Source organism: Dendrobates tinctorius, unplaced genomic scaffold (assembly GCF_039654945.1).
Source record: "Dendrobates tinctorius isolate UK_male_01 unplaced genomic scaffold, ASM3965494v1 ptg000276l, whole genome shotgun sequence".
Taxonomy (NCBI): domain Eukaryota; kingdom Metazoa; phylum Chordata; class Amphibia; order Anura; family Dendrobatidae; genus Dendrobates; species Dendrobates tinctorius.
The window spans coordinates 574697-596517 of record NW_027361943.1 but is presented as its reverse complement, the minus strand read 5'-3'; the positions used below and the strand labels follow the sequence as shown (position 1 = coordinate 596517).

General features: G+C 47.0%; 1 protein-coding gene across 1 annotated transcript in view; it reads right to left on the bottom strand.

Annotated features, from left to right (window-relative positions):
- The window catches only part of LOC141072555 (tyrosine-protein kinase JAK3-like), a 635207-nt gene that overhangs the window by 306967 nt on the left and 306419 nt on the right, over positions 1-21821 (bottom strand). The window contains exons 13-14 of the mRNA XM_073559823.1: positions 20503-20587; positions 11176-11309 (exon numbers count right to left, since the gene is read on the bottom strand). Coding sequence (XP_073415924.1) covers positions 11176-11309; positions 20503-20587 — 219 coding nt within the window. The remainder of the gene's footprint in view (positions 1-11175; positions 11310-20502; positions 20588-21821) is intronic.

The window sequence follows — 21821 nt, the reverse complement described above, 5'->3', positions numbered from 1 at the left end:
ATCCTTTCTGATGCTTCTGTACCATTTAATTACTGTGTATTCAAGCTGCATAGTTGGCTCGACCACTCCTTCTATGCCTTGGAGGTGCTGGCCTGCCCTGTTGCTAGTGTGATGTTAGAGCGTGTTTTCAGTGCCGCTGGGGCAGTCATCACAGATACACGCTGCCACGATGACCCGTCCTGTGTGACGCAACCCGCAGGCCGGTAACTAAAACAACAAGACGCGACACGTGATACTGTCCTGTATGACACAGCCCGCAGGCCGGTAACTAAAACAACAAGACACGGGGAAAGGGAACACAGTTACAATGGTGAGCCCTGCGATAGGGAAAGGGGACGTGGAGACCTCCTGCACTCCCCTGAGTCAGTGTCTCTAATGCTCCTAACGTTCCCTATGCCAGTTCCGCACCGGGCGCCGATCAGGAATCTGTCGCCCTAGCACACCCTACACCTATCCCTTGCTAGGGAGCTGGGTGGTGCAGGCACTGGCCCCACCACTGTACTAATACACACTAAGGAAAAACACAAGCAGGGAAACACCACTTAGCTTTACTCTGTTGCACTTGCTCCTGGCAACAGAGTCCACCACCAGAATGCAGCTCTCCTCCTGAATCGTTGCCACCAAGCTCTGCCAGAGCTACAAGGAAATCCCCTATGACTCCTTCCACACCAGTGCTAAGACAGTGCTGCAAGGAACGCTCTCCAGCTCCTTCCTCCACCAAGGATGGTTGAAATGAACAATATCACCAACACTGATTGCAACACCTGTGACTCTTTTATAGCAGAGCCAGCAATCACACCTGCATTATAATCATGTGCACTTAACTAAAGAAACAGAGTGCATTGACGCTCACCACCACTGGGGGCAAGCTTAGAACAAAAGACACCACAGTGCAATAATCCGAATGGTCACCTGGGGCAAAAAACAAACTTAAGCACAGCTTAAGAAAAAAAAAGGTTACATGTGCTTTTTAGCAGTCCTGATCCAGCATGGATCATGACAGTACCCTCCCCTTAATGAGGGGCCTCTGGACCCTCAAGACCGCTCCTCATCAGGGAATCACCTACAGCGGGGACGCCCAGACCCAGAGTTCACCCCAGCAACTACCTGCACGTCAGGCTGATGACAAACGAGCCCGCTGGTATTGGCAAAGTTTCTGGAGGCACCACACATCTCCGAAGCGCTGACCTGGGGAACGAGTTGTGTATGTGTATGTTTGGTATGAGCTGGTAACACTCCACAGCACACTTCCACTGGATGTTTTTTGTTGGCCACCCATACACGCTCGTTCACACACAGGTCTGGACCTGAACGTTTATTGCCACTCGTTCGTTTGTCACCATATGGAGAACTCTTTCTGGGATTGACAACAGAGGCATCCCCCTGTGTCACCACACTCACACCCCTGCACTTCACCAAGGGTCTGCACCTCCCAAGGTTGGCCAATGGCGAGGGTAGAGACTTGCCTCTACTCTCCTGCAGCACATCTGCTGCTCTCACCGGAGAGGAAGGGGTCCGTTGAAGAGAGACGGCAGAGACAGTAGTTCTTAGGCAGCAGCCCTCACACGAGTGCCCCCAGCTGACCACTTCCCTCGCCCACCAATCTATTACCGGGTTGTGTCTTTTCAGCCAAGGGAGGCCTAAAACAATAGGTACTGGCATTCCCTTCAAGACGTAGCATGACAAGGACTCCTCATGATGTCTTATACGCATATGGATATTCTCTACGACTTGGGTCAAGCTCCCCTGGCTCAGTGGAACAGAGTTTATGGCCTGGATGCTTATAGGCTGGGCTAGCGTCCTACACCTCAGACCATGAGTCTGGACAAAGCGAGCATCCACCAGACTGACTCCTACTCCGCTGTCCACAAGCACCGGTTTCACCTCCGGTATCCCGCCAGCCAAAACCTCTGCTGAAATGGTACCTTGGGAGGGCAAAATGGAGGAAATGTATACTCCCTGGTCACCTCCCTCCAAGCGACCAGCGGAATGTGGCTTCTCAGATGGCACAGATAGTTTGGCGCGCAATGGGCAAGCCTTCAGGACATGACCAGTCTGCCCACAGTACAAGCATGCCGACACCACTCCCCGAACCGTAGGCAGCTCCGAATACAAACTAGCTCCTCCTACTTGCATAGGTTCGTCAGGAAACTTGGCATGAACTGGACAGGCTCTCATAAAATGGCCAGGCTTCCCACAGGAAAAGCATACCCCCACCAAGACGAGCCGCAGACACCCCCTTTTTTGTAGCAACAACACCGGGCTGTCTGGGTTCCTCCGTCCGCACTGGTGGGTCCTCCTCCCTAGAGAGGACATCAGGGGGCACTTTTTGTATATGTCTTTCCCTAAGGCATCTATCCATCCGGATGGCTAGGGACATGGCGGCCTCCAGCGACCTGGGGGCGGTGTACTGCACCAGAGTATCCTGCAACTTTGTAGTCAAACCCTGTACAAATTGACTCCTAAGTGCAGGGTCATTCCACTGAGTGTTAGTGGCCCATCTCCTAAACTCTGAGCAGTACTCCTCAGCAACCCGGGCTCCCTGTTTACACCTACCGATTCGGGATTCCGCCAGGGAGACGCCATCAGGATCCCCATACACAAGCGCCGAAGCCGCAAAAAACTCATCCATGGACACCAATGATGGAGAATCGTCCGGTAGGGAGAAGGCCCAGGATTGGGGATCCCCTTTAAGAAGGGACATAATGATTCCCACCCGTTGCTCTTCTCTCCCTGATGAACGAGGGCGCAGCCTGAAATACAATTTACAGGCTTGTTGAAACACCAAGAATTGATCTCTCCCTCCAGAAAATCTGTCAGGGAGGGATATCTTGGGTTCTGGCTGACCCTGTTCCTGAACCAAGCCCCCAGAGCCCACCAACAGCTGCAGCTGCCGCATTAACCCTCCACGCAGCCCCCTAATCTCATTAGTAAGGATCTGCAGCATTTGGGCAAAGGGCTGAACTGGGTCCACGGCTCAGCAGAAAAAAAAAGTTATGGGTTGGTGATAATGTCACGATGACCCGTCCTGTGTGACGCAACCCGCAGGCCGGTAACTAAAACAACAAGACACGGGGAAAGGGAACAGTTACAACTGTGGGCCCTGCGATAGGGAGAGGGGACGTGGAGACCTCCTGCACTCCCCTGAGTCAGTGTCCCTAACACTCCTAACGTTCCCTATGCCGGTTCCGCACCGGGCGCCGATCAGGAACCTGTCGCTCTAGCACACCCAACACCTATCCCTTGCTAGGGAGCTGGGTGGCGCAGGCACTGGCCCCACCGCTGTACTAATACACACTAAGGAAAAACACAAACAGGGAAACACCACTTAGCTTTACTCTGTTGCATTTGCTCCTGGCAACAGAGTCCACCACCAGAATGCAGCTCTCCTCCTGAATCGCTGCCACCAAGCTCTGTCAGAGCTACAAGGAAATCCCCTATGACTCCTTCCACACCAGGGCTAAGACAGTACAGCAAGGAATGCTCTCCAGCTCCTTCCTCCACCAAGGATGGTTGAAATGAACACTATCACCAACACTGATTGCAACACCTGTGACTCTTTTATAGCAGAGCCAGCAATCACACCTGCATTATAATCATGTGCACTTAACTAAAGAAACAGAGTGCAATGACGCTCACCACCACCGGGGGCAAACTTAGAACAAAAGACACCACAGTTTTACCACAGTGCATTAATCCTAATGGCCACCGGGGGCAAAAACCAAACTTAAGCGCAGCTTAAGAAAAAAAAAAGGTTACCTGTGCTTTTTATCAGTCCTGATCCAGCATGGATCATGACACACGCACACGGTTGACATCTGAGAATGCAGACAGGCTGACTCTGATAAAATTTAACAAGGACTGGATTTCGCAACAGTACTTAAGCCCTCCACATGACAGTATCACAACCTAAAGTCACCCAACACATTTTTTTTAAAATTGGTGATCACATCTATCCCTTCCCATACAAGCCCCTTTTATTCTTCTTACACACGTTTTCAAAACCTGCTTCAGACACATATACCTCATGGTCAATAATCTAAAAACAATGTTACGTTAATTAATATTTCCCATCGGAGGCACTTGTGATGTGAGTGAGACCCTTCTTCCTTCATCAACCATGGTATCATGCCCCTTGGGCTAATTTTTGGCGACACTATGGCTATGCCTGGACACTGGGCACGGCCACCTCTATGCTAATAGTCCTCGTTTTATCAAAATTGTTTGGCCCTTCAGACCTGCCTTGCTTCCTTCATCAACTATGGTATCATGCCACTTGGGCTAATTTTTGAAGACACTATGGCTATGCCTGGACACTGAGCACGGCCACCTCTATGCTAGTAGTCCTAGCTTCATCATAATTGTTTGGCCCTTCAGGCCTGTCTTGCTTCCTATATCAACTATGATACAGCCCCTTGGGCTAATTTTTGGAGACACTATGGCTATCCCTGGACACTGGGCACTGCCACCTCTATGCTAGTAGTCCTAGCTTCATCATAATTCTTTGGCCCTTCACACCTGTCTTGCTTCCATCATCAACCATGACACAGCCCCCTGGGCTAATTTTTGAAGACACTATGGCTATCCCTGGACACTGGGCACTGCCACCTCTATGCTAGTAGTCATATCTTCATCATAATTGTTTGGCCCTTCAGGCCTGTCTTGCTTCCTTCATCAACTATGATACAGCCCCTTGGGCTAATTTTTGGAGACACTATTGCTATGCCTACACATTGGGCAGTGGCACAGCAAGGACAGTAGTCCAAGCTTTATAATTGTGAATCCCTTGTGATGAAGATGATGATGGGTGGCTTCTTCCTGCGTTAACCATAACACAGCCCCTAGGGCAGATTGCTCTCCTTACACCACTTACATACTTAGCTGTCAGAAGATCGCCTCCATCATCACTCGCTCTTACGGCACTTCTGATACATCACTGGCACTGCGTAAGTGGCGTACGAGTACCGCAATTCCGGCAAAAAACCACAGGACTTCAAATAGTGTTTGTACATTCTAGTGAAGCAGTAGTGTAAAAGCAATCGTGCAGCCCCTGACCAGGTGCCCCCATGTTATATACATTTGTTTACAGCATACATTTTTTAACATTTACACATTTTTTAGCCTTTTCCTCAGCCCCCAGACCGCTTTGTAAGGTCCAGCAGACAATTACTCGCATTTTCCATTGACTATCATTGGACTCGCTTTTCGTACCTAATACCCGAGTATTAAGGTATACTCGGTACGAATATAGCGAGTCCGAATACTTCAGTACTCGCTCATCCCTAACTAAAAACATCAGCTCTCAGCCGACCCAGAAATTGCGCATCTTATAGATGCGCTAATTCTGGCGCTTAGCCTCCAGAGCGGGAAAGAGCTCCCACTTGCCCTATAGCAGTGGCAAGTGGGTAATGTTTGTGGGGTTGATGTCACCTTTGTATTAACGAGAGGTCACTGGAGTTCATGCTCTCACTTTACAGAACCACTGTTGTGTGAGAATATTCTCACGCAGCGATGCTGCAAGTGACAGCACTAACTCCAGTGACACGGATACACTGCGAGAGGATACCTCCTGTCAGTGTAGCGGAGCCGTGTAGAGCGGTCATATACTGTTCTACACGTGAGATTGTCATTGGACACTCGTTATTTAGGACTACGGCAGACCAGGGAGTATTTATGGTGGTTTATTATGTTATTTTTATTACAGGAGATCGAGGGCGTCGGGGAATTAGCTGTTTAGTGAGTATGAATGTGTTTCTTTTTGTTTTACACTTGAACACACTGGCTGGATGATGGGACTACTATCCCATCATCGGCTCATGCTGTCACTGTTATATGTGACACTAGACATAGCCGGATGGGAGTAGTAGTCCCATCAGATGATGCCTGGCTACACACATACACCCACAGACAGACCCGCAGACAGACACACACACAGACACATACACAGACATCCGCAGACAGACACGGTCACGCATTCATATTCACACCTCTGCATGCTATTAATGAGGTTATTTTATTAATCTTATTAATGGTTATATAAGAAATGTTTTGCCACACTAAATGCACTTGGGCTCGCAAATCATCAAGATGGCAGTTCCTTTTGCAATTGCTGTTCCATCTGAGCTTGATGTGAGAAAAGTCCAGGCTAGTACGATTAGGCCATGCTAGAACGATTAGGCCATACAGCCTAATAGTAAAAGTAATAGTAAAACTAACACATGAAACATGTGGCCTGAAGTCATTGTGTTGAAAAATGGCTCCTGGGATACTTTTATGTTTCCTTATGAAGGCTTCTTCATGGTATTGCCCACATGGTCTCCAGACCAATCTCTGACTATAATTGCGCTGAATTGATCGCTGAAGAGGATAGACTTCCATTCCAGCCTCCATTGCCGTCTTGTCCTGCATCCAGTGGCGTACATAGAAATCACAGGGCCCCATAGCAAGAAATATAACTGACCCCCTGTTAGGGTTGGCGGATTGCACTAAATTCAATCGCAACCCGGGGTCCACCGTGCAGAGATGAATATCTGCTGCTAATGTGAACAATGGCGGTGCACACGTCAAGCGACTGCTCGTGCACACAGCGTTGACACCACTCAGTGTGAACAAAATGCAGAGTTCCAAGCTCTGTTACTCCACAGAGAGGAGCAGTACAAATGAATACTAAAGTGCTAAGTCCTGTTATCCGTCACAGGACAAAGTATGTGAACTGAACCCACTCTGCAACAGAAACGTGTCAATAGCACACGGTAACAAAACAGGCGCTGAGTATGGAGCCCTAACTATGGGTTGGACATGCTCTGCGAACTTCAGATGCTATGCCAAGAGCCTTATTGCCTCCACTGATGCTAGCTGCCTACCTACAAGTTCAGTCCTAAGCTAGACGGACGAATAGCACATGCAGGCAGAGTTAGTAAGCAATGAATTAGAGCCTTTAAGCTCAAAACGCATCTGCTTATGTATCTCTGGGAATGTTGGTGACATGATGCTGTAATTATGAAGTTGGATTGAAAAAAAATTATTTTACTCCAAAAAAAAGATGAATTTTTAAGGAACCAAGAGCTGTATTCACTCTTTTATCGATTTCTAATCCTGCTGCACTGCAGATCTTCCGTGCTTGGGCTCCTGGATGTCTGAGGGGTGAGCTGACCTTTTTTCTTTATTACTTATGCAGGCAGATTGGTATAGTCTCCACACACATAACCACACATCAATGATACTGTGGCGCCCCTGAGGACTCAGTCGCCACAGAGGTACTGCACTTCCTCCTCTGTAGTATCCCACTCCCCAGGTAAGATGGTAACATCTGACCAGACTCCATCACCTACATCCAGCACGGACACCTTAGAACAGCAGAGCAACCTTTATGGCATCTGCTTTGGTTCATGAAGGGTGTTGGGTGGTGGGTGGAGCTTAGATTACACTAAGAGGGGAAAGCTGACAGGAAGTTAGGTCAGAATCCCCAGAGAGGGGGAGTAAGACAGAAGATCCCCGCAGGGGGATGGAGAGAGTACGTGTTTGCAGCAGCCTCCTGTGAGCTGGAGCTGTTGGCAAGGAAGGAGAGAAAGAGAAACATCAGTTGTTCAGAAGGAAGATAGATAAGAACAGAACGTGAGGAGGAGAGAGATTGGGGACTAGGGGTAGAGCAGAGCCTTTCTCTAAGTTTAATGTGCCAAGGCCGGGCGCCGGTATCCGAGACTGTGTGTGATACTAATGATCCTACAGCAGAAACCGGAGGAATAGAAGTTGAGATCACTTTATTCCCACCTAAGACTCGAAGACACAGCAGCAACGTGTGTGAGCAAGGACATGATGGTATGGAGTCCCCGAAGTAGGCTATAGCTGCCTGTCATGCGAGTGGAGTTATAAGTAACAGCAAAAGAAAGAGGAGCTTGAGTGTAATTCATAACTACAAGTACTTCAGATTAGCGCTAGTAAGGAGACGTTCAGAAAAGGCACATTTGGAAGGGAGTGCTGAATGGGTGTATTCCATCTGCCTGGGAGTTGGCTGAGCCCCTCACCTGGAGACCACGGCACTGAAGCGGGCACCTGCCTATGCCAGAAACGTGAGTAAAGCATTGGAACTGCATTCAGCTGTGTCATTGCCTTCTCCCTGCGCCGACATACTCAGCACTGCTACATCTCTATGCCTAATACTACACCATCTACCTCAACATCTACTACTGCTGCCCTGGGACTACAGCTCTGCCTGTGGAGAGCTATTACATCTTTGCTGCACCACACCACCTGTCCCAGAGGATCTGCACTGCAGCGCTGGTCCCCGTCTGACCAGATACCACAGGTGGCATCACAAACTATTTACCTATAAACTTCATTCAGCTTCATTCCACCTATTATACATGGACACCCAGGGCCACAGACCGGGTCACCGCGACACATTCCCTTTAAGACACCGGCCCGGTACCGAGTAAGTGTGAAATCAACCCCTCCACTTGCCCTGGGGGTGCTCCAATACTAGCGCACCCACAGGCGTCGCAGGGAGCCTTTTATACTCAAAGCTCCACCACAAACACTCATGCTGACATCGCCCGTGGGCCAATCTGGAACTGCCACACCACCAGAGCTGCTGACATCTGACCATCAATATGAAGACGCCACATCACGGACATGCCCAGTACGGTAATCTCTGGACATAGACTCCAGAGTGTTCGGTCGCCGCTGCCTATCGCTGGTTGCCATAGACTTGGCTGGAGAGCCGGCAGTAACTATCCGAACAGCACGAACCTGAGCAACATGCTGCGACCGATGTCTATGCTCAGCAGAGGCCGAAACTGAATTGGAGACCGCAGAGGCAGACAAGGCTTGGGATGGCACAATGACAGCAAGTATCTTTCAGTACCTATAGGACATTCTGTGCACTTGAATGAAAGCTATGAGAATTTAGACTTTATTCTCAAGAAACTTAACTATGAGGATCAAGGATCATCAATATATGGTGATCTGAAAGCTCTCTCTTTGCTCCTTGGGCAGTAAGGAGGATACACATATACCAAATACCCATGTTTTCTTGTGTGCACGGGACAGCCGGGATAGGACTTAGCATTGGAGTAAAAAAGTTGACCAATGAGAACATCTTTGCAACCTGGACTCAAGAATATTGTTGTGGAAAGCTTAGTTGATCCCACTAAAGTTCTCCAGCCACGGATCCACATTAAGCTTGGACTGATGAAGCAGTTTGTCAAAGCTCTACTGAAAGAAAGAGAGACTTTTAAGCACCTGTGTACCAAGTTTCAGGGACTGTCTGAAGCAAAACAGAAGGAAGGCATTTTTGTGGGTCCGTAAATTCGGAAACTCATGAAAACAAAAACGAAAGCTGTTGAGAAAAGGGCTTAGGATTCTTTTAAAGAAGTTGTAAAGAAATTTCAAGAAAACAAAAAAATCCAAAATTTAATTCCATCCTGGAGAACAAGTTGGAACGTTTTAAAGCTTTTGGGTTGTCTGATGAATTTGAAGTTACATTTTTTACATTCCCATTTGGACTACTTTCCTGAAAACCTTGGTGCTGTTAGCGAAGAGCAAGGAGAAAAATTTCATCAGGAATTCAAGCCTTTGTGAGCGATGACGTCCGTTCACGCGGGATAGCGAAATCTCGCGGTCATTCGCGCAATGTCATCGCGAATGACCGCGAGACGTTGCGATCCCGCGAGAACAGACGTCATCACGGTAATGGTTGCAAAGGATTACTGGGACCGGGAGCGTAGAGAGAAGCGGGAAGGCTGCGCAGGATGTCAAAAGGTGAGAATAACAATATATTTTTTTTTATTATTTTTTACATTCTATCTTTTACTATTGATGCCGCATAGGCGGCCTCAATAGTAAAAAGTTGGTCACACTCGTCAAACACTATGTTTGATGAGTGTGACCAACCTGTCAATCAGTTCTCCAAGCGATGTTCCAGACCGCTTGGAAAACGCTAGCAATTCCGTGGCTAATTACGCTTGCAAAATGCTAGTTTTTCCACGGAAAAATCGCGGGAATTTAAAATGCGATTTTCCCGAGGAATGGAATTATGGAGTTCTCGCGGTAATTTCCGCGAGAGTTCCGCTACGTGTGAACCCAGCCTAAGAGAAAAGGTGTCAAGAGAAGCTTTGAAGCGAAAAGGGAGAGGCGTAAGAATTAAATTCCAATAAAGTTGCAGAATTAATGTTTATATATAATATAGTGTACATTTTCGGCTACAATAAAGATTTTTCTTGTTCATATCACTACTACGAAATTTCATGCTCGTTTTGTCCAAAATCCATACGTTATGTTTAAAATAGATTTTTTTTTTAAATCACTGCATAAGGAAACATAGGAATCAGTCACTGAATTTGAAAACAATTTCATAAACCCAAATTTTGCATTCCTGTGTTATTTTCATGCCCAAGTGCACGGAACATGGACAAACCTTCCACAGACAGTGGACAATAATCTCATTGATAGCATGCTAAGGTCAGTAAGTACCTGTATACTGCATGTGGCACTCATATTTGATACTAAATAACATTGAGATTTTTTAAAAATGTTTCCATTTTTCCATCATCTAAATATTCTTAACATGTCTATCGATCCTGTGATTTCCACACCTAGTGTGCAGGGGAAGAATCTGTCTGCAATCGCACTCACACAGCTCTGACTGTGCGCATGTTAAGCAGAATGAGCTCACTCAGATGTCAGGCCTGTGAGTGTGCAGAGGGCAAAAATCACTGCACATGCGTCTCAGCAATCTGCATTCTGTGCACGCTGTCAGACCTTTTGCGAGCGTCGGGAGCGTCTCACATACATTGTGCACACTGGGGGTAGGGAGGCGGGGGAACTTTTTTTATTACTACAGAAACTGCGCATGCTCGGCCAGCTGATCGGCCACTGGGAGGACGGATAAAGCTTGCAGACTGACTAACGCTAGGGGGCGCTAGGTAGCATACTTCAGAAAATGAAAGGTTGTTTTTTTTAATATAGTATCATTTTTAATAACTGTAAATTACAAAACCATTTATTTGCATGCCCATTTAGAGATCATTTAATCTTCATTTTGCTTAACTGTTCACAATAACAATAATTTTGACCAGGGGTGCCCAAACGTTTACATGCCACTGTATATATATATATATATATATATATATATATCTACACACAGTAATTTATTCACTGTTGCTGTCCGATCCTTACCATGTAGCAGAGGGCATATGCAAGTTGCTTTACAACTTCTAGCTTCCAGCTGATAGGTATAGGGCCTTTCTGTTGTCTTCGTTTCAGGTAAAGATCTAGAGCACCCAGAGAGGCAAATTCCTGAACCATTACAACTGAAAAATAATATATACACAGAAATGATGGTCATTTGGCATTTCAAAATATTGCTCCTTCAAATTACAATACTAATATTTTTTCTAGGACAACAATTGTAAGTTAAAAATATTGTAACTTAACCATAGCACTATATTAAAAAAATAGCTTTGTGCACCCCTTCTGAGGAAGAATTCAAAACGAGCGTCAGGGGGTACTTTGTGGCGGTCTTGGACACTGGGTAAATATCTGCACCTTCTTTAGCCTCTTGTATATTATTTTAGCCATGTCACATTTGTTCTATTTATATGGATTTTCCAAATATATTTGACCATGGTGTGCAAAAAATCCAATGGGCTGTTCACTATATTTAATGAATATTAATCGGTGCATTTTTTATCTGCAAATGTGCATAAATACTGAACCCTTTGTATCTGTCCTTTCGGATCTGTTTTTGAGCTCTTAGTTATTATTTGTAATCTCCAGATCTCATACTGTTAGGAGTCTGATTTCTTCCTTCCCTATGATGAAATCTAGACCCTTACATGCTGCAGTCTCCTGCATTTCATCTGCGGTAGAGGAGATTTCAGAGGAGAGTGCCTTGCGACAACTCTCTCCAGAGGCTAAGTCCTCTGTTCCCTTCACTGAGCATGCTCATGGGACGAGCTCCCATTGGAGTTCGGGAGTCACATGCTCAGGTCCTGTCTCTAATCCTATTGGCTCCTCCTGGAGCCTTGGAGACTTCCGGAAGGTCCCGTTTGGTATAAAAAGTGCGCATGGCTGTTCCGCCATGCGCTAGTATTCTTACTTGATGCTGTATGTATGGTGATGAATGCTTGGACTGGTGACTGACTTAAGAAACCCCTTCCCTCTGATAATACGATTGTGTGAGTGTTTGGGTTCAGCCAGTAGCAGTGCTAGCGCCAGCGCGCTGATGCTCCATCTTGCTCAGCAGCTTAGTGTCTGCATTGCGCCAGCGTTATTGCAGCGCCTTGCCAGCGGCTCAGTTCTTGCCGCGCTGCAGTTGTAGCTTTCTCTGTGTCCGTGGTTGTGACGCTTCGCACCTTATTTGACGGTAGGTCTAGACAGAGTAGTCCTGCTGTTTAAGGCTACTCCTGTGACTGCGAATACCACGACTGTATCGCTGTGTGTCTGTAACTCTGAACAGACTCAGCGTTTAATTTGAGCTTGTTTGCCTGCAGCTCTGTGAGTATAACAGAGCTTGCTTTTGTGCACTGGGTGCCGTCTAACCCTTGTGCACATTACCGCCTTGTGCTCTGCCTCTCTAGCTGCAGTTTTTCCATCCACCGCATGGTGGACCCCGGGTGACGAAGGCACTTTATTTATTTTTTATTTAGTGTCTTTTGCCACTCCTAGCATAATACTAGCGCCAGGGTCTGGCTAGAGATGGCAGATCAGCAGCAACTGGTGCAGTGTGTGCGACAGCTCGAGGCTCGCTTGGCCACCCTTGAGAGGTCTCTCGCAGCTGCGCAGGCCACAGATGCTGCTGTTCAGGCACTCACAGATGCCGTGGGGTGTATGTCCGTGTCCTCCCTTGTGCCGACAGTTACCCACCTCCCGTTGCCTGAAAAATTCTCTGGGGATGGCTGGCGTCTCCTGCAGGGGTTTCATCAGCCAGTGCTCTATACACCTGGAGCTGCTGGCTGCGCAATTCCCTACAGAGCGGGCTAAGGTGGCCTTCATTATCTCCCTACTGTCGGGCAAGGCTCTGGAATGGGCTACGCCTCTATGGGAACGTGGTGACCTCGAGATTCGGACTGCGGCCAACTTGCTAACAGCCATCAAGCAAGTATTTCTCAGTCCTCGAGTCACACACGAAACGTCTCTGCAGCTGCTCACCCTTACTCAGGAGTCGCTCTCGGTTAGCCAGTATGCCGTTCGTTTTCGGACACTGGCGTCCGAGTTGGAATGGTCTGACAGAGCGATTATCCCCGTTTTTTGGCGAGGACTAGCAGAGCACGTGAAGGATGCTCTCTCCACTATAGAGATCCCCACCAGTTTGGAAGAGCTAATTTCCACCTCCCGTATCGACCTCCGTTTTTCAGAGCGCGGTATGGAGAGGGCTCACTCCAAGCGAAGAGCTGCCTCAGCTCCTAAATTTTTTGTACCTCCTGAGCTGTCTGAGCCAGATGTTATACCCCCTGAGCCCATGGAGGTGTCTCGTACCGATCTCAACAGAGACTCTGATCAGGAATCCATTTGCGGTTGTCCCCATGTATGTGCAGTTTCTCCGGAAGCCAGCTCCCCGCAATGGTCAGAATCTGAACCGGTCACCGAGACTTTTGTCCCTCCTCATCTTAGGGCACAATTTCTCGCATAGGCGCATTCCTCCCATGCGCCTCAACATCGTGGTTACATGCAAATCTCGAAACTCTTGGCCGGAGCGTATTGGTGGCCTCATAGAGCTCGGGATATTAAAAAATTTATCGAGGCTTGCACTTCATGTGCCCAGGTTAACCTTCCTAAGCGGAGAGTGGTGACGGTCGCTGACTCATGGCGGTGTTCAGTTGCATCGCCAGCTCCTGCCATCTCCCAGGTGTCTCTGTTGAAACCTGGTGACTTTACTTCCACTGATGCCTTGCAGGTGTCCCGGTTTACTGTAACACCTACTAGGACATCAAGCTCGCCTTTGGGTAAGTTTGAGCCCAGGTTTATGGTTCGGAAAGCTCAGGGAGGAGGGGGCCCTAGGAGGGGGGGTAATGTTAGGAGTCTGATTTCTTCCTTCCCTATGATGAAATCTAGACCCTTACATGCTGCAGTCTCCTGCGTTTCATCTGCGGTAGAGGAGATTTCAGAGGAGAGTGCCTTGCAACAACTCTCTCCATAGGCTAAGTCCTCTGTTCCCTCCACTGAGCATGCTCATGGGATGAGCTCCCATTGGAGTTCGGGAGTCACATGCTCAGGTCCTGTCTCTAATCCTATTGGCTCCTCCTGGAGCCTTGGAGACTTCCGGAAGGTCCCGTTTGGTATAAAAAGTGCGCATGGCTGTTCCGCCATGCGCTAGTATTCTTACTTGCTGCTGTATGTATGGTGATGGATGCTTGGACTGGTGACTGACTTATTAAGAAACCCCTTCCCTCTGATAATACGATTGTGTGAGTGTTGGGTTCAGCCAGTAGCAGCGCTAGCGCCAGCGCGCTGATGCTCCATCTTGCTCAGCAACTTAGCGTCTGCATTGCGCCAGCGTTATTGCAGCGCCTTGCCAGCGGCTCAGTTCTTGCCGCGCTGCAGTTGCAGCTTTCTCTGCGCCCGCGGTTGCGACGCTTTGCACCTTTGACGGTAGGTCTAGACGGAGTAGTCCTGCTGTTTAAGGCTACTCCTGTGACCGCGAATACCGCGACTGTATCGCTGTGTGTCTGTGACTCTGAACAGACTCAGTGTTTAATTTGAGCTTGTTTGCCTGCAGCTCTGTGAGTATAACAGAGCTTGCTTTTGTGCACTGGGTGCCGTCTAACCTTTGTGCACATTACTGCCTTGTGCTCTGCCTCTCTAGCTGCGGTTTTTCCATCCACCGCATGGTGGACCCCGGGTGGCGAAGGCATTTTATTTATTTTTTATTTAGTGTCTTCCGCCACTCCTAACACAAACGCTCTCATTTGTATTGTATTTATGGGTGTTGGCTTTGGTATTTATCAGCACATATAGGGCAAAAAAACTTAAGGCCCCGTCACACTAAGCGACTCACCAGCGATCCCGACACCGATATGAAGGTGTCAGGATCGCTGGTAAGTCGCTATGTGATCGCTGGTGAGCTGTCACACAGACAGCTTCACCAGCGATCAGCACAGCGATGCCGAGCGCCCGGCATTGCTGGCTATCGCTGTAAAAAATAGTATCAAAATAAAAAATATAGTTATTCTCACCTTCCGACGTCCCGTTCAGCCATCCTGCCTCTCTCCACGCTCCGGTCCCAGTGATCCTTTTCACGAATGACCGCGAGATGTCACGGTCTTGCGGGATAACAAAGTCTCGCGGTCATTCGTGCAAAGGATCACTGGGACCGGAGCGTGGAGAGAGGCGGGATGGCTGAACGGGACATCGGAAGGTGAGAATAACTATATTTTTTATTTTTTTTTATTATTTTTTAACACCTGATCGCTGGTCTCCCGCTGTCACACACAGCGATGCCTGCTGGCCAGCGGGAGACCAGCGACCAAAGAAATGTCCAGAGGTTTCTTCCAGCGATCAGCGATACCGGCAGGGGGGCTGCTCGCTGATCGCTGTCACACACAGCGATCTCGCTGGTGAGATCGCTGTTACGTCACAAAAGTTGTGACTCAGCAGCGATCTCGCTACCGAGATTGCTTAGTGAGACGGGGCCTTTATCCTTCCCGCACAAAGCTTTGCACTGGTTTTTCTCTGTATATTATCATCCCTTTTTTAATTTTTATTTGTAATGACACTGTTCAATAAAAATCTATTTTAATATGTAAAAACCTCTTGGACGGCCTGTTTTCTTAAGTAGGTTGTTTATAAAAACACATGAAAGACTCCCAGACTATGAGAAGATTCTCTGGTCTGATGAGACAAAGATAGAACTTTTTGATGATAATTCTAAGTGGTATGTGTGGAGAAAACCAGGCACTGCTCATCACCTGCCCAATACAATCCCAACAGTGAAACATAGTGGCAGTATCATGCTATAGGGGTGTTTTTCAGCTGCAGGGACAGGACAATTGGTTGCAATTGAAGGAAACATGAATGCAGTCAAGTACAGAGATATCCTGGATGAAAACATCTTGCAGAGTGCTCTGGACCTCAGACTTGGCCGAGGGTTCACCTTGCAACAACAAAGGACCCTAAGCACACAGCTCAAATAACAAAGGAGTGGCTTCAGAACAACTCTGTGACCATTCTTGACTAGCCCAGCGAGAGCCTTGACCAAAACCCAATTGAGCAGCTCTGGAGAGACCTGAAAATGGCTGTCCACCAACGTTCACCATCCAACCTGATGAAACTGAAGAGGTTCTGCAAAGAAGAATGGCAGAGGATCCCAAAATCTAGGTGTGAAAAACTTGTTGCATCATTCCCTAGAAGACTCATGGCTGTACTAGCTCAAAATGGTGCTTCTACTCAATACTGAGCAAAGGGTCTGAATACTTATGACTAGTGTTGAGCATTCCGATACCGCAAGTATCGGGTATCGGCCGATACTTGCTGTATCGGAATTCCGATACCGACTTCCGATATTTTTTCAATATCGGAAGTCGGCATCGGAATCGGAAGTTCAAAGTTGATTGACAGCCTGACGTCATCATGATGCGCGGTGTGTGCGCATCATGATGCGCCGTCATTTCGGGCCTTCCGGGGGTCTCTGCCGGCCTGCCGGGGGGCTGTGTGGACTGCCCGGGGTCTGTACTGGCCTGCCGGGGGGCTGTGCCGGCCTGCCGGTGGTCTGTGCACCCTGCGGGGGTCTGTACCGGCCTGCCGGGGGGCTGTGCCGGCCTGCCGGTGGTCTGTGCACCCTGTGGGGGTCTGTGCCGGCCTGCCGGGGGGGCTGTGCCGGCCTGCCGGGGGGCTGTGCTGATGTCCGGGGGTCTGTGCAAGCATCGTCCGATGGGACTACAAGTCCCATCTGGCGATGCCTGCTACCATGACAGTGATTGACACATTAGCCAATGATGGGACAGTAGTCCCGCACTGTATTCCTCCGCCACTTAAAAAAAAAAGTCCCTAGTCTCACTTTATGCCATTGCTGCGTGGGAATGGATACCTACCTTCCGTCATTGGATTCCTGCAGCCCGTAGAGAACGGCAGCAACAGCTGATGCTGCAGTTCTCTACCCAAGATCGTCGTGGGACACACTCGTGGACTGCTTCGGATCGTGGGTGAGTATTTTTGTGGTTTGTTATGTTAATATTTATTCCGTAAAAGACAATGGCTTCGGGGAACAATGTGACAAGTATTGGTAAGTATGTTACTCTATGTTATATGTACTGTATGTCTATGTATGTATTGTATGAATGTATTGTATGTAGTATGTATGTAGTATATATGTGGTATGTATGTAGCATGTAGTATGTATGTAGCATGCATGTAGCATGCAGTATGTATGTAGCATGCATGTAGTATATATGTAGTATGTATGTACCATGTAGTATGTATGTAGCATGCATGTAGTATATATGTAGTATGTATGTAGCATGTAGTATGTATGTAGTATGTATGTAGTATGTATGTGGTATGTATGTAGCATGCAGCATGCATGTAGTATGTATGTAGTATATATGTGGTATGTATGTAGCATGTAGTATGTATGTAGCATGCAGTATGTATGTAGCATGCATGTAGTATATATGTAGTATGTATGTAGCATATATGTAGTATGTATGTAGCATGTAGTATGTATGTAGCATGCAGTATGTATGTAGCATGCATGTAGTATATATGTAGTATGTATGTAGCATATACACTCACTGGCCACTTTATTAGGTACACCATGCTAGTAAGGGGTTGGACCCCCTTTTGCCTTCAGAACTGCCTCAATTCTTCGTGGCAGAGATTCAACAAGGTGCTGGAAGCATTCCTCAGAGATTTTGGACCATATTGACATGATGGCATCACACAGTTGGCGCAGATTTGTCGGCTGCACATCCCTGATGCGAATCTCCCGTTCCACCACATCCCAAAGATGCTCTATTGGATTGAGATCTGGTGACTGAGGAGGCCATTTGAGCACAGCAAACTCATTGTCATGTTCAAGAAACCAATCTGAGATGATTCGAGCTTTATGACATGGCGCATTATCCTGCTGAAAGTAGCCATCAGATGTTGGGTACATTGTGGTCATAAAGGGATGGACATGGTCAGCAACAATACTCAGGTAGGCTGTGGCGTTGCAACGATGCTCAATTGGTACCAAGGGGCCCAAAGAGTGCCCAGAAAAAATTCCCCACACCATGACACCACCACCACCAGCCTGAACCGTTGATACAAGGCAGGATGGATCCATGCTTTCATGTTGTTTATGCCAAATTCTGACCCTACCATCCGAATGTCGCAGCAGAAATCGAGACTCATCAGACCAGGCAACGTTTTTCCAATCTTCTACTGTCCAATTTCGATGAGCTTGTGCAAATTGTAGCCTCAGTTTCCTGTTCTTAGCTGAGAGGAGTGGTACCCAGTGTGGTCTTCTGCTGCTGTAGCCCATCTGCCTCAAAGTTCGACGCACTGTGCGTTCAGAGATGCTCTTCTGCCTACCTTGGTTGTAACGGGTGGCAATTTGAGTCACTGTTGCCTTTCTATCAGCTCGAACCAGTCTGCCCATTCTCCTCTGACCTCTGGCATCAACATGGCATTTCCGGCCACAGAACTGCCGCTCACTGGATTTTTTTTCTTTTTCGGACCATTCTCTGTAAACCCTAGAGATGGTTGTGCGTGAAAATCCCAGTAGATCAGCAGTTTCTGAAATTCTCAGACCAGCCCTTCTGGCACCAACAATCATGCCACGTTCAAAGGCACTCAAATCACCTTTCTTCCCCATACTGATGCTCGGTTTGAACTGCAGGAGACAGGAGATTGTCTTGACCATGTCTACATGCCTAAATGCACTGAGTTGCCGCCATGTGATTGGCTGATTAGAAATTAAGTCTTAACACACAGTTGGACAGGTGTACCTAATAAAGTGGCCAGTGAGTGTATGTAGTATGTATGTAGTATGTATGTAGCATGCATGTAGTATATATGTAGTATGTATGTAGCATATATGTAGTATGTATGTAGCATGTAGTATATATGTAGTATGCATGTTGCATGCATGTAGTATATATGTAGTATGCATGTTGCATGCATGTAGTATATATGTAGTATGTATGTTGCATGTAGTATATATGTAGTATGTATGTTGCATGTAGTATATATGTAGTATGCATGTTGCATGCATGTAGTATATATGTAGTATGTATGTTGCATGTAGTATATATGTAGTATGTATGTTGCATGTAGTATATATGTAGTATGCATGTTGCATGCATGTAGTATATATGTAGTATGTATGTTGCATGTAGTATATATGTAGTATGTATGTTGCATGTAGTATATATGTAGTATATATGTAGCATGAATGTAGTATGTAGTATGAATGTAGCATGTATGTAGTATGCATGTTGTATGTATGTAGCATGTAATTTTTTTTTTTTTTTTTACATTCAACACATTAGCCGGATAATGGGACTACTACTGTCCCATCATTGGCTAATGTGTCAATCACTGTCATGGTAGCAGGCATCGCCCGATGGGACTTGTAGTCCCATCGGACGATGCCTGCACAGACCCCCGAAGCCTGCACAGCCCCCCGGCAGGCCGGCACAGCCCCCCGGAGCCTGCACAGCCCCCCGGCAGGCCGGCACAGCCCCCCGGCAGGCCAGCACAGCCCACCGGAGCCTGCACAGCCCCCCTGGCAGGCCGGCACAGCCCCCCGGCAGGCCGGCACAGACCACCGGAGCCTGCACAGACCCCCTGGCAGGCCGGCACAGCCCCCCGAAAGGCCCGTACAGACCCCAGAGAGGCTGTACAAGGGAAAAACAGGATTTTTCTTATTCCGATACCGGAAGTCCCATAGACTTGAATGGGACTTCCGGTATCGGAATCGGCGATACCGATACTTTTTTTTAAGATCGGCCGATCCATTCCGATCCGATACTTTGAAGTATCGGACGGTATCGCTCAACTCTACTTATGACCATGTGATAAATCAGTTTTTCTTTTTTAATAAATTTGCAAAAATCTCTACATTTCTGTTTTTTTCAGTCAAGATTGCGTGCAGAGTGTACATTAATGAGAAAAAAATCAACTTATTTGAATTTACCAAAGGGATGCAAATAAACAAACAGTGACAAATTTAAAGGGGTCTCAATACTTTCTGTACCCACTGTATATTTTTTGCAGGGACAGATTTCCCTTTAAATGTGTAAGTGGGTGTTCCTGCTTCAGGATTAGCTAGTGGAAGTGATCTGTGACAACTGCAGGAAAGAGAGCACTGACATGCTTACTGGGGGAAAAAAATGCTGCTGTGACTATTGGAGGGAGGAGTGGAAAAGTAGAAGGGACACGCTGTGACAGGTAACAAAAGACACTGGGGAAAACTTACTAACATACAGCACAAAACTTTCTCAAATTAAGACAGAATTCTGGTGCATTTGCCATGTTCGACATTGATTAATATATATCAAAAGGACAATGTAGACCACTTACTCTGCTTTCCAACACATACACCATGAAGAAGGACTTGGTGTTTGTGTGAGAGTTGATTCATTAAGCTTGCTGCTTCTAGAAAAGACTAAAAGAAATAAATATAAATTAACAATGTCATCTATTTCATTTATTTTCTAGCATTATTATGACCATATTAGAAATATGCTAGAAAACAAGTAGCAAGAACATATAATAATAACCTAGGCTCTGTTCTCTCTTAATATTCCAGAGCCAATTTAGTTTTTTTCGTTATCTTCAAAGTGAATTAGTCACAAATAAAATGCCATCCAATCCACAGATGTCATGTTATAGGGCAGGGGGAATGGAGTAGATTGATATATAGTTTTGTGGGAAAATAGGCAGCATAGGAGATGCTGGTGAGAGGTGAGAAGACTGAACTGTTATAAAACTGTTCTCTGCCAGCGTTTCTGTGCCGTGGTTGCTAAATCCTTGCCCTGGAGAACCTGTGTCTCTGCTTTGGGGACAAGTTCAGAGCATGTGAAGAGCTGTGTGACTCTGGAGCTCTGTGAAGTTCATGCTGTGTTGGCTAGAGACCTTCTGTTGAATGGGCCAGACGGCCAGTAGCTGGAAATCGACAGAAGACATCTTTCCCATGAAGAAACAGGCGGTCTCCTCCCAGGGAAATTGTGAGTGACTGCTTTAGGAGAGACTGAATCCTCTGCCATCCATATTGAGGGGATCCTAACAAGACACGGTGAAGTGTTCTCCACAGACTGTATCCTGAGGCTACAGAACTGTAAGTCCCCAGCGCGTGGGCTCGGCATTGGCCGACAAGACGCGGATCCTTGTTTCTGCTGTAGTTGTTTTTGGAGCCAAAGATTTTTGGGACTGGCTGCAACCAACGCAAATCATAGGCCTGTGTGGAGATCTAGCAAAGGTTAACTGTACAGATACCCGAGTATCCCTAGGTTAGGGATACAGTGGAGAAAAAAAGTATTTAGTCAGCCACCAATTGTGCAATTTCTCCCACTTAAAAAGATGAGAGAGGCTTGTAATTGAAATCATAGGTAGACCACAACTATGAGAGTCTAAATGAGAAAATAAAATCCAGAAAATCACCTTGTCTGATTTGGCAAGAAAATATTTTTTAAATTAAATATTTGGTTACCTAAAAACATTCAAGATTTCTGGCTCTCACAGACCTGTAACTTCTTCTTTAAGAGGCTCCTCTGTCCTCCACTCATTACCTGTAGTAATGGCACCTGTTTGAACTTGTAAACAATATAAAAGACACTTGTCCACAACCTCAGTCACACTCCAAACTCCACTATGGTGAAGACCAAAGAGCTGTCAAAGGA